The following is a 13,728-nucleotide window of genomic DNA, read 5'->3' on the forward strand; positions in this document are numbered from 1 at the left end:
ACTGATGCCTTGATATCTGCAATTCAGTGCAATATTCCGGAGTAATCCATATTTTTCCCAATATGCAAATGAGCTGTTAAGATTTCTGGGCCCGACACAGATCACCGTGATAATCTGCCTCCAGAGCTTATTTTAAATGAAAGTGGGTGCTACCATTGTGAGTCATGTAATGGCTGACAGTCTTCTCTTCTGATCTACATGTCTCACACTGGTTACTCTCCAGTTCATTTAAAATAAGCTCCGGAGGCAGATTCTCATATAGATCAGTGTCCGGACCCTAGATCTTATTGGCTCATTTACATACTATGAAAAATGTGGATTACTCTGGAATAAAAAATTGGATAGCAGATAGCAAGATGTAATTGAATTTTGACTTTCTATGACCTATATTCCCATATAGATGGCTTAGGAGGAATGATCCTATTGGCAGATTCCCTTCAATGGAAATCTATCACTAGAGAACTAGTAAACCTGATGTCATGTAGTACTCCATATTCAAGAGCTCTTTTGAACTCACCAACAGCACTGACTGGCCGATTTCTGCCTATATGCCATGTATACACAGAAAGCTGCCAATCAGTGATGTGGGCGGTGTTATACAGATCTGCAGCCGATAGAATAGTGATTTTATTATAATCAGAAACCAGCCTAGTATGTGATACCTCACAGAAATAAAGGTTTCTGCCCCTTCATTATGTTGCTCTCAGATGAGGTAGCCCTTTAAGCTATTCATAACATGGCCAATTTCACTTTTCGTGTTTTTGGTTGTTTCTCACTTTTTTCCAAGAGCCATAACTTTTTTATTTTTCTGTCTATGTAGATGTTTTAAGACCAAGTTTAAGTTTTGAATTATATCACATTCCTTTTGCCACATAAGCTACTGGAAAACGAGAAGCAAACTTCAAGTGCTGTGAAAATGCGAAAAAAAAACATAATTCTGACATTTTGGCAATTGTTTTTATGGTGTACATTGTGTGGCAATAACGATTGGTAGTATGAGTATCCTCATCAGTGCGATTACAGCAATACCAAACTTGCCCATTTTTTTAAATTATTTTTGTGGTTAAAACAATTATAAATTTAAAAATAAATAAATAAATTGTTGTTTTGCCATTTCCTGAGACCTGTAATGTTTTCATTTTTCGGTTGATAGAGCTGTTCGAAGGCAAGGCAATGTTTTTTATTGATTCCATTTTGGGGTAAATATGTCATTTTGATCACTTCTCACAGCTGTTTTTTTTTGCAATTGTGGTAATCAAAAATATGCAATTTTGGAATTTTCTATTTTTTCAGTTTACTTTTATGGATCAGATTTTTATGGCTGTGGTGCTATCACAAATGTGCATTTTAAAAAAATTGAAATATCTTTTTTTTAATGCGGGAAAAAGGATCTGATTCAAATTTTTATGGATTTTGTTTCAGAGTTTTTAAAACTTTTCTTTCTTACTGTATTTGGTAGTCCCCTAAGGGTATGTGCACACGGTGCGGATTCTGCTGTGGATCCGCAGCGTTTCTGCAGCTGCGGGTCCCCAGCAGATTTAGGTGCATTGTACAATACCATTGTTTTCAATGGTAAACTGGAAAACGCTGTGCACATGCTGCGGATTTTTCCGCGCGGCTTTGCTGCGGTTTACAATCCGCAGCATGTCAATTCTTCTGTGCAGAAACGCTGCGGTTTCACACCTCATCCATTATGAGGTGTAAAACCGCAGGGCAAAACCGCAGTTAAAACCGCAGATAAACTGCAGGACTTTAGTCCTGCGGATTTATCTGCGGTTTTCACTACAAAATCCGCAGAGGCAAAAAACTCCGTGTGCACATAGCCTTAGTGGAATTAAAGCTGCAGTCATCTGATTGCTAGTGCTACATACAGCAATACCGGAGTATTGCTGTTTATAGCAAAAACCATGGTATGGATGTCTTCAACCCATCCCCATCTGTCATAGCAAATCATTGGTGACCTGCACTCACTTGTTGTGAGGGAGTCGATGGGCTCATAGACTGATGTGCCCCAATGCTGGCGCACTGTTAATGCCCTTGTCAGAGATTGACAGTGGCATTTAAAGCAAATCTGTCAGAAGGTTTATGGTACCTCATCTAAGAAAAACCTCATGCAGACAAAGAGACCCTGAATCCAATGATGTATCACTTAGTTTACTGGGTGCACAGTTGTGACACAGAGTTCTTGTAACATGAAGAAGAGCTGAGAAAGCTAATCCCGCCACCACCAGGCTTTGTTTGTACGTAGTCTGTAGACAGTAAACTGCCTATCACAGGAGTGGGTGGAGTTGGATCGGGAGGCACGTGCCTGCTAGTCACAGCAGTGATAATGCCATAGTGATAAAAATCTTCACTGTAAGTAAACAACAGCACAGAGCCTGATATGTGACACATAGTTGAAATCTGTGGGTTATCTCCTACCTCATGCTGTCTTCAGATTACATAGCAAAAACCTGCTGACAGATTCCATTTCACAGGTTCACAGCCGCATCTGTTTGAGGCAGATCCTGGCCGCATGTTACATATATTTTCACAAATTTTCACCCCATGAGTTTGCTTCATACACAGGGTCCCAAGTTGAGCTGCACATGTACAGCAGATTTGAGTAAAAGGTTAAGTGAATAAGCAAGATGTAATCATCCATCACTTAGAACCTGATATAAACATTAAATAAGTACTCCCACCATTATAGCATATTCCATGGCAGTCTATACTTTACTCAATTTACAACTTTGACAGAGCAGACAATTAATAAGGAAAGTCTTTCCCTACATTACTCCGGCAATCTCCTTCTCTCCTCCCCCTCACTGCTCCCTCTCTTCTCTCATTCACTTTGCAATGTGTATGCAGTAGGGTCAGAAAAGAGACAAGGAATAAGGAGCAATTAAAGAGGTAGCTGAACAAACAGGACTAGGAAAGGCTAGAAGGGAGGGAAGCTGCTTGTGTGTGAGCTGTTGGTGCTGCAGCCAGAAATATTGGCTACCGGATCCGCTGAATGATCTGCCTTCTGAACAGGGCAGACAGCCTTTCTTCCATTCAATACCTTCTGCTGCACAGATATGCTACCAGGATTCCTTCTTCATCTCGCCTGGATTATTGGAGTAAACTGTAAGTAATTTTGTTGTTACTTACTCATTGTTCTGGTGCTCATGCAATGCCTGTACAGGGAGAATAACTTGCATCATACTGAATTTATAATTATTTTACAGCTAGAAATAGACTTAAATAACAATGTAATATAAATTATAACTCTTCAAACATTTTAATCAGTGTGAAGAGGCAATTACATGGGGGGAATGGAAGTAAATTTGCAGATAATTTTGTTTCATGCCTCTGTGGCTCCTTTGATCTGAAGCAATGTTTTGGGGACTTTAATAAAGTAATATGTTAGAGATGCTCTTTATGTGGTGTATTATATTGTTTAGATTCCCTGAAATTAGGTAATATTTGAATAGTTAAACACTTTACTTATTCTGTAAGTCACACATTAACATTTTGCATAGCCAAAAGCAAAAACTAAAAAAAAAAAAAAAACCTGCAAATATTGGAATAAACTTTTGCAAGTAGAATTTTTATTGCTTTATGAATTTATAGTGTCAAGATTTATATTATTTATCAGACGCTCAGTCTTTATAAGCAGTTTCCGTTACTATTCCAAGATGTTTTCTTATGTTCAAAAACAGCAATAATGTGTGTTTTATTGACATGGATGAAAATTATACTCAACTAACTGATCCTATTGGTGAAAATGTGAAAGATGTTTTTCTAGGACCTTTATATTTTTCATGTTTGTATTAAATTAGATTACAAACATTATACTCAATTCCATGCCTTTTGACAGTCATTGGCATAAATATAGGGTTCATGTATTTTTTTATTCTTATTCCAGTTTTTACTTTTAGAACTCCTCATAAAAGAAGGTGAGACAGAGGTCCTACCTCTGTGACCCTTACTGTTGCCAAGAAGCTACAAATCCCAATTCAGTCTAGCCTGATGAAGAGACCTGAGTAGTCTCGAAAGCTTGCAATGTGTTACCATCTTTTCAGTTAGCCATTAAAAGGTATCAACTACTGAGGACTCTCAATCCTGAATATTTTTCAATTCTTGACTGGAGATCAGGAAGAGCAGACACTGCACTTCTTCATAAAGATTAATAAGATTTATTTGGCCATTATGTAAACACCTAACTTACTTTTATGACCCATTTGGGTGAGTTCATTGGTAAATTCCAAATACAGGACTCAACGGTTACCAAGGTAGTAGTATTTTTTGCTTAGGTTGAATTAATTTTTCTAGCTTTAGTCAGATTTCTATCTTTATACAAACCCATTCCAGAGCCATGGTCCACAAAAATATAGAAATGTACTGGACCTTTGGATGGTAAATATTTCCTCCAGGTATTTAATATGTAACCATGTTCCAAAGTTATAAGGTATCCCTTTTCCTATCTTAGAGTCGTATACCTCCCTCAATTATATTTTTTTTTTTTGTCAAAAAGACAATTTGTTCTTGCAGCCAACTCGATTGTAAAATGATCATGACCTTCCAAATTTCTATATTGGTAAACTACTCACAAAAGCTGTTTGTCTTTTCATAGACATAATGTTAGGAGTGGCGGAAGGCACTAAATAAAAATATAAATAAAGTGCCTTCGCCACTCGGGGTCCACCGTGCGGTGGATGGGAAAACCGCTGCTAGAAGAGGCAGAGCACTGTGGCGGTAATGTAGACAGGGTTAACTGCACCAACTGTGCACTGGAGCAAGCTCTGTTAGAATCACAGAGCTGCAGACTTAAGGCATACAGAAAACGCTGTGTCTGTTCAAGGTCACAGACCCCAGCGATGCAGACACGGTATTACTGGTCACAGGAGTAGCCTTAAATGACAGGACTACTCCGTCTAGATCTACTGTGAAAATAAGGTGCGTGGCGTCGCAACTGCGAACGCCCGACAGGACTGCAACCGCTGCGTGGCGTAAACTTGTGCCTCAGAAGTGGCACCGCTGTATCGCAAGCACGATGCAGGACACTAGCTGCTGGAACAGATGGAGCTTGAGTGCGCTGGCGCTAGCGCTGTTACTGGCTGATGCCCAAACACTCAGACAGACGTATTATCAGAGGGAAGGGGTTTCTTAATAAGTCAGTCACCAGTCCAAGTATCCATCACCATACACACAGCAGCAGTATGAGAATACTAGCACATGGCGGAACGGCCATGCGCACTTTTTATACCAAACGGGACCTTCCGGAAATCTCCAAGGCTCCAGGAGGAGCCAATAGGGTTCGACACAGGACCTGAGCACCTGACTCCCGAACTCCAATGGGAGTTCGCCCCATGAGAATGCTCAGTTGAGGGAACAAAGGACTTAGCCTCTGGAGAGAGTTGCCGCAAGGCACTCTCCTCTGCAATCTCCTCTGCAGCAGACAAAGTGCAGGAGACTGCAGAATGTAAGGGTCTAGATTTCAACATAGGAGAGGTAGAAATCTGACTCCTAACACATAAGCTGCTTACTGCAAAAATTGCCAAGCAATGGTTGTATTTCAGAAGGGAAATGGAGTCATGTACATGAGAACATTCTGCAGAACATCTTTCATATATCACTCATGTTTTTCCTTAAATTGATTTTAAGAAAATAACAAACATAAAAACTATTTTATGATGAATGATGGGTAACTACAGGTGCTTCTCACAAAATTAGACTATCGTCAAAAAGTTAATTTACTTCAGGTCTTCAATACAAAATGTTAAACACATATATTATATAGAGTCATTCCAAGCAGAGTGATCTATTTCAAGTCTTTATTTCTGTTAATGTTGATGATTATGGCTTACAGCCAATGAAAACCAAAAAGCCATTATCTCAGTAAATGAGAATGAATAACAAAAAAAACATTCAAAGGCTTTTTAAACATTTAAAAAGGTCCCTTAGTCTGTTTCTGTAGGCTCCAAAATCATGGGGAAGACTGCTGACTTAACATGTCCAGAAGGCAGTCATTGACACACTCCACAAGCTACAAAATGTCATTGGTAAAGAAGCTTGCTGCTCACAAGGTGCTGTATCCATGCATATTAATAGAAAGTTGAGTGGAAGTAAAAAGTGTGGTAGAAAAAGGTGCACATGCAACCAGGATTACCACAGCCTTGAATGGATTGTTAAGAAATGGTCATTCAAAAATTTGGGTAAGATTCACAAGGAGTGGACTGATGCTTCAAGAGCTACCACACAGAGACATTTCCAGGACATGGGCTACAAGTGTCGCTTTCCTTGTGTCAAGCCACTCAAGACCAATAGAGAATGCCAGAAGCATCTTACCTGGGCCAAGGAGAAAAAGAACTGGACTGTTGCTCATTGGTCCAAGGTGTTGTTTTCAGATGAAGGAAAATTTTGCATTGCATTTTCACACAATTCAAGCTGCTTAAGGTCTAGTATGAAGTTTCCACAATCAGTGATGGTTTGGGGAGCCATGTCATGTGCTGGTGTAGGTCCACTGTCTTTTATCAAGACCATAGACAGAGCAGCCGTCTACCAGGAAATTTTAGAGCACTTCATGCTTCCCTCTGCCAACAAGCTTTTTGAAGATGGAAATGTCATCCTCCAGCAGGATTTGGTACCTTTCCACACTGCTTAAAGTACCAATACCTGGTTTAAAAACAAAAGTATCACTGTGCTTGATTGGCCAACAAACTCATCTGACCTTAACCCCCATAGAGAATCTATTGGGTATTGTCAAGAGGAAGATGACACCAAACCCAACAATTCAGATGAGCTTAAGGCTGCTATTAAAGCAACCTGGGCTTCCATAACACCTCAGCAGTGCACAGGTTGATTGCCTCCATGTCACGCCGCATTGATGCAGTAATTGATGCAAAAGGAGCCCTGACCAAGTATTGAGTGCATTTACTGAAAATACATTTCAGTAGGCCTTCATTTCGGATTTTAAATCATCAACATTAAGAGAAATAAACACTTGAAATAGATCACTCTGTTTATAATGACTCTATATAATATATGAGTTTCACTTTTTGTGCTGAAAAACTGTAATAAATTCTCTTTTTAATTATATTACTAATTTTATGAGAAGCATCTGTATATATGGTAAAGTTAAAAAAGAGGAAACACTCCTACTCTAAGAGTAGGAACAAAAAAGTGATATATAGTGTAAATGTTCTTAGTTCATTGACATTTTGAACCAATGGAGAATGTATAATAATGACAGTCTATTCCCCTCAAAATTGGGCTCCAGGAGAGAGAAGACCCAGTTGGTCATACCCTAATTTCTGTGGAGTGATGGGAAATTCTCTTTTCATACTCTTTTTTTTACATAAACAAAAAATGGGGCAATCAGCAGAAATCATGGCTAGGGAATAGAAAGAAAAGTTTTAACAATGAATGGTGTGTGCAAAGCTTAGTAAAACATGATTTTTTTTATTTTTTAATCTCTCCTCTCTGTTACAGAGATTTTAGCTTGTAAAGGTTAGGCTACAATTTATGTTGATTCGGAGGGAACTTATCAGATCTAGATCTTTTATATTGGGGATGGGGGCATGTAATTCTTCTCCTGCATGAGGTTGACCAATCATAAGCAGGCAGCAACCTGCTAAGGAGAAAGGAACACGTCCCACTATAGGTTAGACCTGATTTCTTTGTGTGAGACAGATAATGACAGTCTGCTCTTCTAACTGAACTCACAAACAAGGGATGGGCAGTACATCAAACTGATAGAACTGTGATAGCAAAATTGCAGTTGCTGGCATTGTTTGTAATGAAACAATGTCAAGCTCTGTTGTACCCCTCTTCCCCACACTGACTGCTGTGAGGCTAAAGCTGAAAGCTGTATGTAATTACACTTATCTTTGCTCTACTCCCAGTACTTTGTACTGCATTGAGCCAAATGAGAGGCATCCTGTCATTTCATGTTTCATACTGATAAATTTGCTCAGAGCTATTGTGGGGCATGTGTCCTTTTTCCGCCAGTATGTTTCTACCTGTGTATGATTATGAATAGATACATGACCTCAGTGAATCTCTGATAACACTCCCTGTGATTTAACATCAATTATAACCTAAACTTTACAAACTAACATCTCTGCAACTCAGGAAAAAGTAAAAATAAAAAACGATGTTTTATTCAGCTCTGCAGCCTAGATTCCACGGTGTGGACAGTTTACCAAGTTTAAAGTGGTAAAAGATCCTCTTTAAGAAGGTTCCCTGTACCTTGGTAATTTCCTATAGTCAGATGTATAGTATATAATGTAGCTACTGTTATCATGTGCAGTCGGAAATGTTGCAGTGTCAGGGAACCAGCCGGGTGATCCCACAGATCTCTCCCCATTGTTGCCTAATGTTCACTCTGCCACCTCCAATAATCAAGAGAATTCCGCAAGTGGCTGACAATTGATGGACAAAGCTGTGGCTGCTTTCACTACTACTCTGGATGTTAGGGGGCTCACAGTGAGCCTTGTAATATATACACATCCGATTCCATGAAATATAAATATGTATACTCTGGTAAGATCACTGCCAAGCTTGTCAATAACCCACGAAAAACTAGCTGCCACCATCAATCATTTATGCAGGCCGATTTGACACCCAACATGTAGCGTATGGCTTCAGGGGTGCGATTAACAGAGCAATAGGAACACAACTATTACATTTTATATATTTAATCCGGAAAAGTAAGCAGTGTTTATAAAAAAATATACAAAGATGTTACAAAATGGGAACAAAACAATATGGTACATATAATCACATGGAATATAAGGGATAACAAAAGAAAAAGTACTAAAATGTAAATGACTCTGAGCTTAGCGAATGAGAGCACTCATTAAATCAACTCTTTAGAGCAACAGACAGAACCAAAGAGCACTGGATCTTCCAGAACTGACAAAAGACAAAAATCCAAACTGATTTTTAATTAACCCCTTAGTGACTGAGCCAATTTTTAAAATTCTGACTATATCACTTTATGTGGTGATAACTCTGGAACGCTTCAACAAATCTCATTGATTTTGAGAATGTTTTTTCGTGGCACATTATAATTTATGATAATCGTAAATTTAGGTCGATATGTTTTGTGTTTATTTATAAAAAATATCAGAAACTTGACAAAAATGTAAAAAAATTGCAATTTTCAAACTTTGAATGATTATTCGTTTAATCCAGATAGTCATACCACACAAAAACATTAATAATTAGCATTTACCTCATGCCTGCTTTACATCAGCACCATTTTTACAATGCTTATTTATTTTGTTAGGCTTTTAGGAGGTTTAAAAATGTAGCAGTAATTTTTCATTTTTTCAAGGAAAGTTACAAAATTTATTTTTTGACGGACCTATCCAGGTTTGAAGTGACTTTGGGGGTGGTATATATTGGAAAACCCCAAAAAGTGATACCATTTTAAAAACAGCACCCCCTGACATATTGAAAACTTCTGTCAGGTAGTTTATTAACCCTTCAGGTAATTTTCAGGAATTAACGCAAAGTGGTATATCAGGAATGAAAAAGCGTTTGTTTACCACCTAAATGTCGCTAACTTCTGAACTGACCACTATATCCGGGAGACTCTAAGGCCGCTATTTGGCCATGAACTGCTATGGCAAACATCAGGACCACACAATCATAATCTCGGTGTGTCAATTAGATTAAAGCGGAAACCCCCACAATCTTTTAACCATTTTTCTGATGTATTCACTTTTGACAGCAGCAGCTAATGGGTTAAACAGATATGGACGGTGCTAACACTGATGGTTTGTGATACAGCACGTTGTCAGCTATAGTGGACAGCCGACAGCTGCTGGATTGTCACCTGTGTGGGGATGATATTCTCTTATATCTCAGGTCAGTAAAAAGACGTATTGGCTGTCATTAAGGGGTTAAACATATGAGACTATGGCCCTGAAAAGTGATGTTATTTATAACAGAAGCCTATGCCAGTTTACAGCTGGAATACATTTAGGATTGAAGCACAGAGGCAGCACAAAGATGCACCAACTTCGTTATGTGGCTTATAAGTTTGGTGAATCTCACTCCAGTGGATGTTTCTTCATATCTATTGTTATTGGATAGTACTACTGCATAAAACGTAATGAGTTGACAAATTAATCAAATTTCTATCTTGATTGGCCATTCACAAATCTGTGTTTGGGGTCCCCACTTTTTGGTAGGTCCAGTAAGATATATGATACATATACAATGACACTGCACTACTACATTAACACTATTGTTATGATTATATTACATTGATATATCTAATATGGGTGTTTTTTTTACTTAATGTAAAAAAACAGTTTTTTTCCCCTTGATCTCACCGTGTACTCACTATTTCATTCTATATACCTGTATTTTGTTTATATGTCTTACATACTATGGTATGTCTAATGCAGCAAACTGATACTTTTCTTATGCACTTTGTCCTGTGCAGCTTCACACTTATTTTATGACTCGTCTTTACCCTTTCATTATTTTATTCAATAAAATGATGCTTATATTTATCTTTGAATGGGTACTTATTTTTCTATTGGTTCTTAAAGGTTCTTATAGATTCAAGATTTTAGCACACAGGCTGCCAAAAGATGCATCAATTTAATTTATATATGCACCATTAATGAATTTGGTGAATCCAGTGGATGTTTCTTCATGACTTGTATAAAACACTAGTTTATATTAATCAATGTCTAGCGCTTGGCAGAAAATAGCATATTGTAGGTCGACTAGTGTAGAATGAATTGAAACTTTTTGCAATTTCACAGCAGTTTGAAACAGCTCTGCCTAAGTGGTTGCAAAGTTGGGAGGAGACGGTGCAGGATTGGGCATCGCAAATTCAGCATTCATTTCTAGCGGGGCATATAGAGGTGCACGCCAATTACAAGAAGCACCTAGATCAGTGTTCCACAACTCCGTTCCTCAAGCGCTACAAACACATCATGTTTTCAGGATTTCCTTAGCATTGAACAGGTGATAGAATTCTTGCCTGTCCAGATGATACAATTATTACCTGGGCAAAACTAAGAAAATTGTGAAAACAAGACCTGCTGTTGGCTCCTGAGGATAGGAGTAGGGGAATAATGGTCTAGATCATTAAGGAGCTTGAACCTCTTGTTATCTGTCAAGAATAGTGTAGTACAACCATGCACTATGCCAGGCTTGATGATTCGTCCACAACATGTCATTTAGATTTGTATAGACGTCAAGTGATTGATCTTGTTTTTGCTCTCTATAATTCCCTAGCTAAAAATAACAATACTTAGTAGGGTTGCTGGGGGTTAATCAAAACTATGCTAATTATATTTTATACAAAACATTAAAAATATTATTCTAAACTTTATTATCAGAATATATTTATGCATCAATTATTCTGCTCACCTCACGGACAATCAGTAAGGATTTACCATGGCCTTCAATAGATTATTTAATGAGGGATATGAACTTTAGATTTTGCAAGGCTTGAGGAGTAAACACTACAATACCAGTCATGAGCAATTGCTATTCTATGGGAGACCTATGATGAAACCTTTAATGAAGACACAGCGTGTGCAATTATGGCTGGAATGCTTTTATTCCCATTATACCTTCAGCAGAGATATCAGTATAAATACATTTAATTTTCAGTGGAAGAAATCATTATGGACATCTGACAATACAACAGCACATCATGTTTAAGCGTAAATAATGTAATTCCCATAGGATCATGCAATTCTTGGAAACCTTGCAAGCATTTCCAATTGATTACAAGATCTATCAAGATAACAATGTGTGAGTAATGCATGCAATTCAGGAAATTTACTAAAATTTTCATCTACAGTTCAGTGAATTCTACACAAAATTGAAATGACAATATGTATATGCACATTTATTCACATTATCAGCTTGGCAAATAACTTTTAAAAAGGCGTATCATATAGAATGAAATGTCCAAGAAACAAGAAAACAATTCGGCACTGCTGCTGCCACCTTCATATGCGCTAAAGTGCGATACAATTTCACACACTGGGGCTAAACGCCAACTACCCATAGAACGGGTGCTCAATCCGAAGTAAAACATTCATAGCCACGTTATATAAAGAAGAACAAAAGGGATGGCACTCACCGTTCTGAAGTAATTAATTTATTGTAGGATAAAAAGCATAGGCTCGGGAGAGATGTCTGAACTGTGGACAACGGCCGTTTCACGCCAACTGCGCTTCAACGGACCATCCCTTTTTTTATTTTTTATATAATATAGAATGACAGTGATGAATAGGAACAGTGGAAGAAATCTGGGAAGGAAATAATATAAGTCACATTAATTTTGGCTCACAAGTTAAATTTCCATAGTTTATTTTAATGGATATGTCAGATAAACTAGTAGCACCCTGGTTTTATGATATTAGAGTATACTCACTGTGGAAAAATGCAATTTCTCCAATGGGTGATGTTATTAATTTGGAAGGCAAATATTTAACTCATTTTATGTATCCAACTATTAGCTACAATTCTATCATACTAATTATGGGTATTGCTTAGTGGGTTATTTGCCACCATACTCTTGAAAACACCTAAATCTCTTGCACATTAAATGCTACTAACTGTGTTGTAATCAACCCATACCCAACATGTGATGTAGTTACGTCATATGTTAGATCCCTCACTATGATGTGGGCATCACCCCCCATAATCATGTCACGGGCACCGATGGCAGCATGGAATGAAGCACACCTCAGTGGTGATTGTTATATTCCGCTGTCAGAGATTGACAGCAGGATTTAACAGGATAACAGCAGGGGGAGGAGTTTTGAACAGCTGACATGTGCCTTAACAGCTGCGGGTGGAATTGCGATCCACCCGCAGCTGTGAACCCATTAAATGTCACTGTCAATCTCTGATCATGGCATTCAATGTGATCGCGCCTGAAGCACATCACTAATTTCACCCATTGGTGACTCCGTTACATGATCGCAGGTCACCGATGGGTTGACATGACAACCAGAGGTCTCCAGCAGAGCTCTATTTTGTCATAGACAGATTGCTATGAGTGTAAGGGAGTTCATAGGCTAGTTCATGCCACACACTTCTTGCGTATGTCCCTGAGAAGCTCATACATTTTATGTCTTGTAATATTGCCATGTTGTGTAATGCCTTGTGTCATGATCCAGGGTGGATCTGACAGAGTAAATGCACAAGGTAACCTTTTTTTCCCCTTGGCTTTGTGCCAAGGGTGGTTTTGCCCCCGGTGGCCATTAGGGTCATTGCACTGTGGTGATTTCAGTTGCAGTTTTCCCCCCGGTGGCCATTAGGGTCATTGCACTTTGGTTACCTTAGTTTGTGCACGTAATTAGGTATCAGGTGTGATAGCTCTATAAGAGAGTATCCGGTGTGTTAATCATGGTTGGTGATAAAGTATTCATTTGCAAGCAAGCCTGGGTGAAGGATGGAGCTAAAGGAGAGTCACGGGCAGCTAGTGAGATTCCTGGAGTGTCAGCTATGGTGTCTGCAAGGAGTGCTGGCATGGCATGGTGGAGTCACAGTTATGGTGTCAGCAAGGAGTTCGTGCATGGACTGGTGGAGTGGCAGCTGCGGTGTAGAGCTGCACTCAAAATGCTGGACTTGGTTGCTGAGAGCTGGACTCAAGCATGCTGGACTTTTTGGCAGAAAAGCTGGACTTATTTGCAGGACTCTGTTTCTGGACAGCTGCACGCAGGTGTGGACTCTGTTTGCTCCAAGGCTGCACTATGATGCTGAGAAGGTCCG

General features: G+C 38.8%; 1 protein-coding gene across 2 annotated transcripts in view; it reads left to right on the top strand.

Annotated features, from left to right (window-relative positions):
- Window positions 1–13,728, top strand: part of RXFP1 (relaxin family peptide receptor 1) — a 548,429-nt gene that overhangs the window by 13,638 nt on the left and 521,063 nt on the right. Inside the window, exon 1 of one of the 2 annotated variants that reach the window (XM_073576616.1) lies at window positions 2,813–3,108. The exons of the other annotated variant lie outside the window; for it this stretch is intronic. Coding sequence (XP_073432717.1) covers window positions 3,060–3,108 — 49 coding nt within the window. The 5' untranslated portion in view covers window positions 2,813–3,059. Of the gene's footprint in view, window positions 1–2,812; window positions 3,109–13,728 lie in introns of those variants that run through there. 2 annotated transcript variants of the gene reach the window in all.

The sequence above is a fragment of the Dendrobates tinctorius genome, unplaced genomic scaffold, assembly GCF_039654945.1.
Source record: "Dendrobates tinctorius isolate UK_male_01 unplaced genomic scaffold, ASM3965494v1 ptg000008l, whole genome shotgun sequence".
Classification (NCBI taxonomy): domain Eukaryota; kingdom Metazoa; phylum Chordata; class Amphibia; order Anura; family Dendrobatidae; genus Dendrobates; species Dendrobates tinctorius.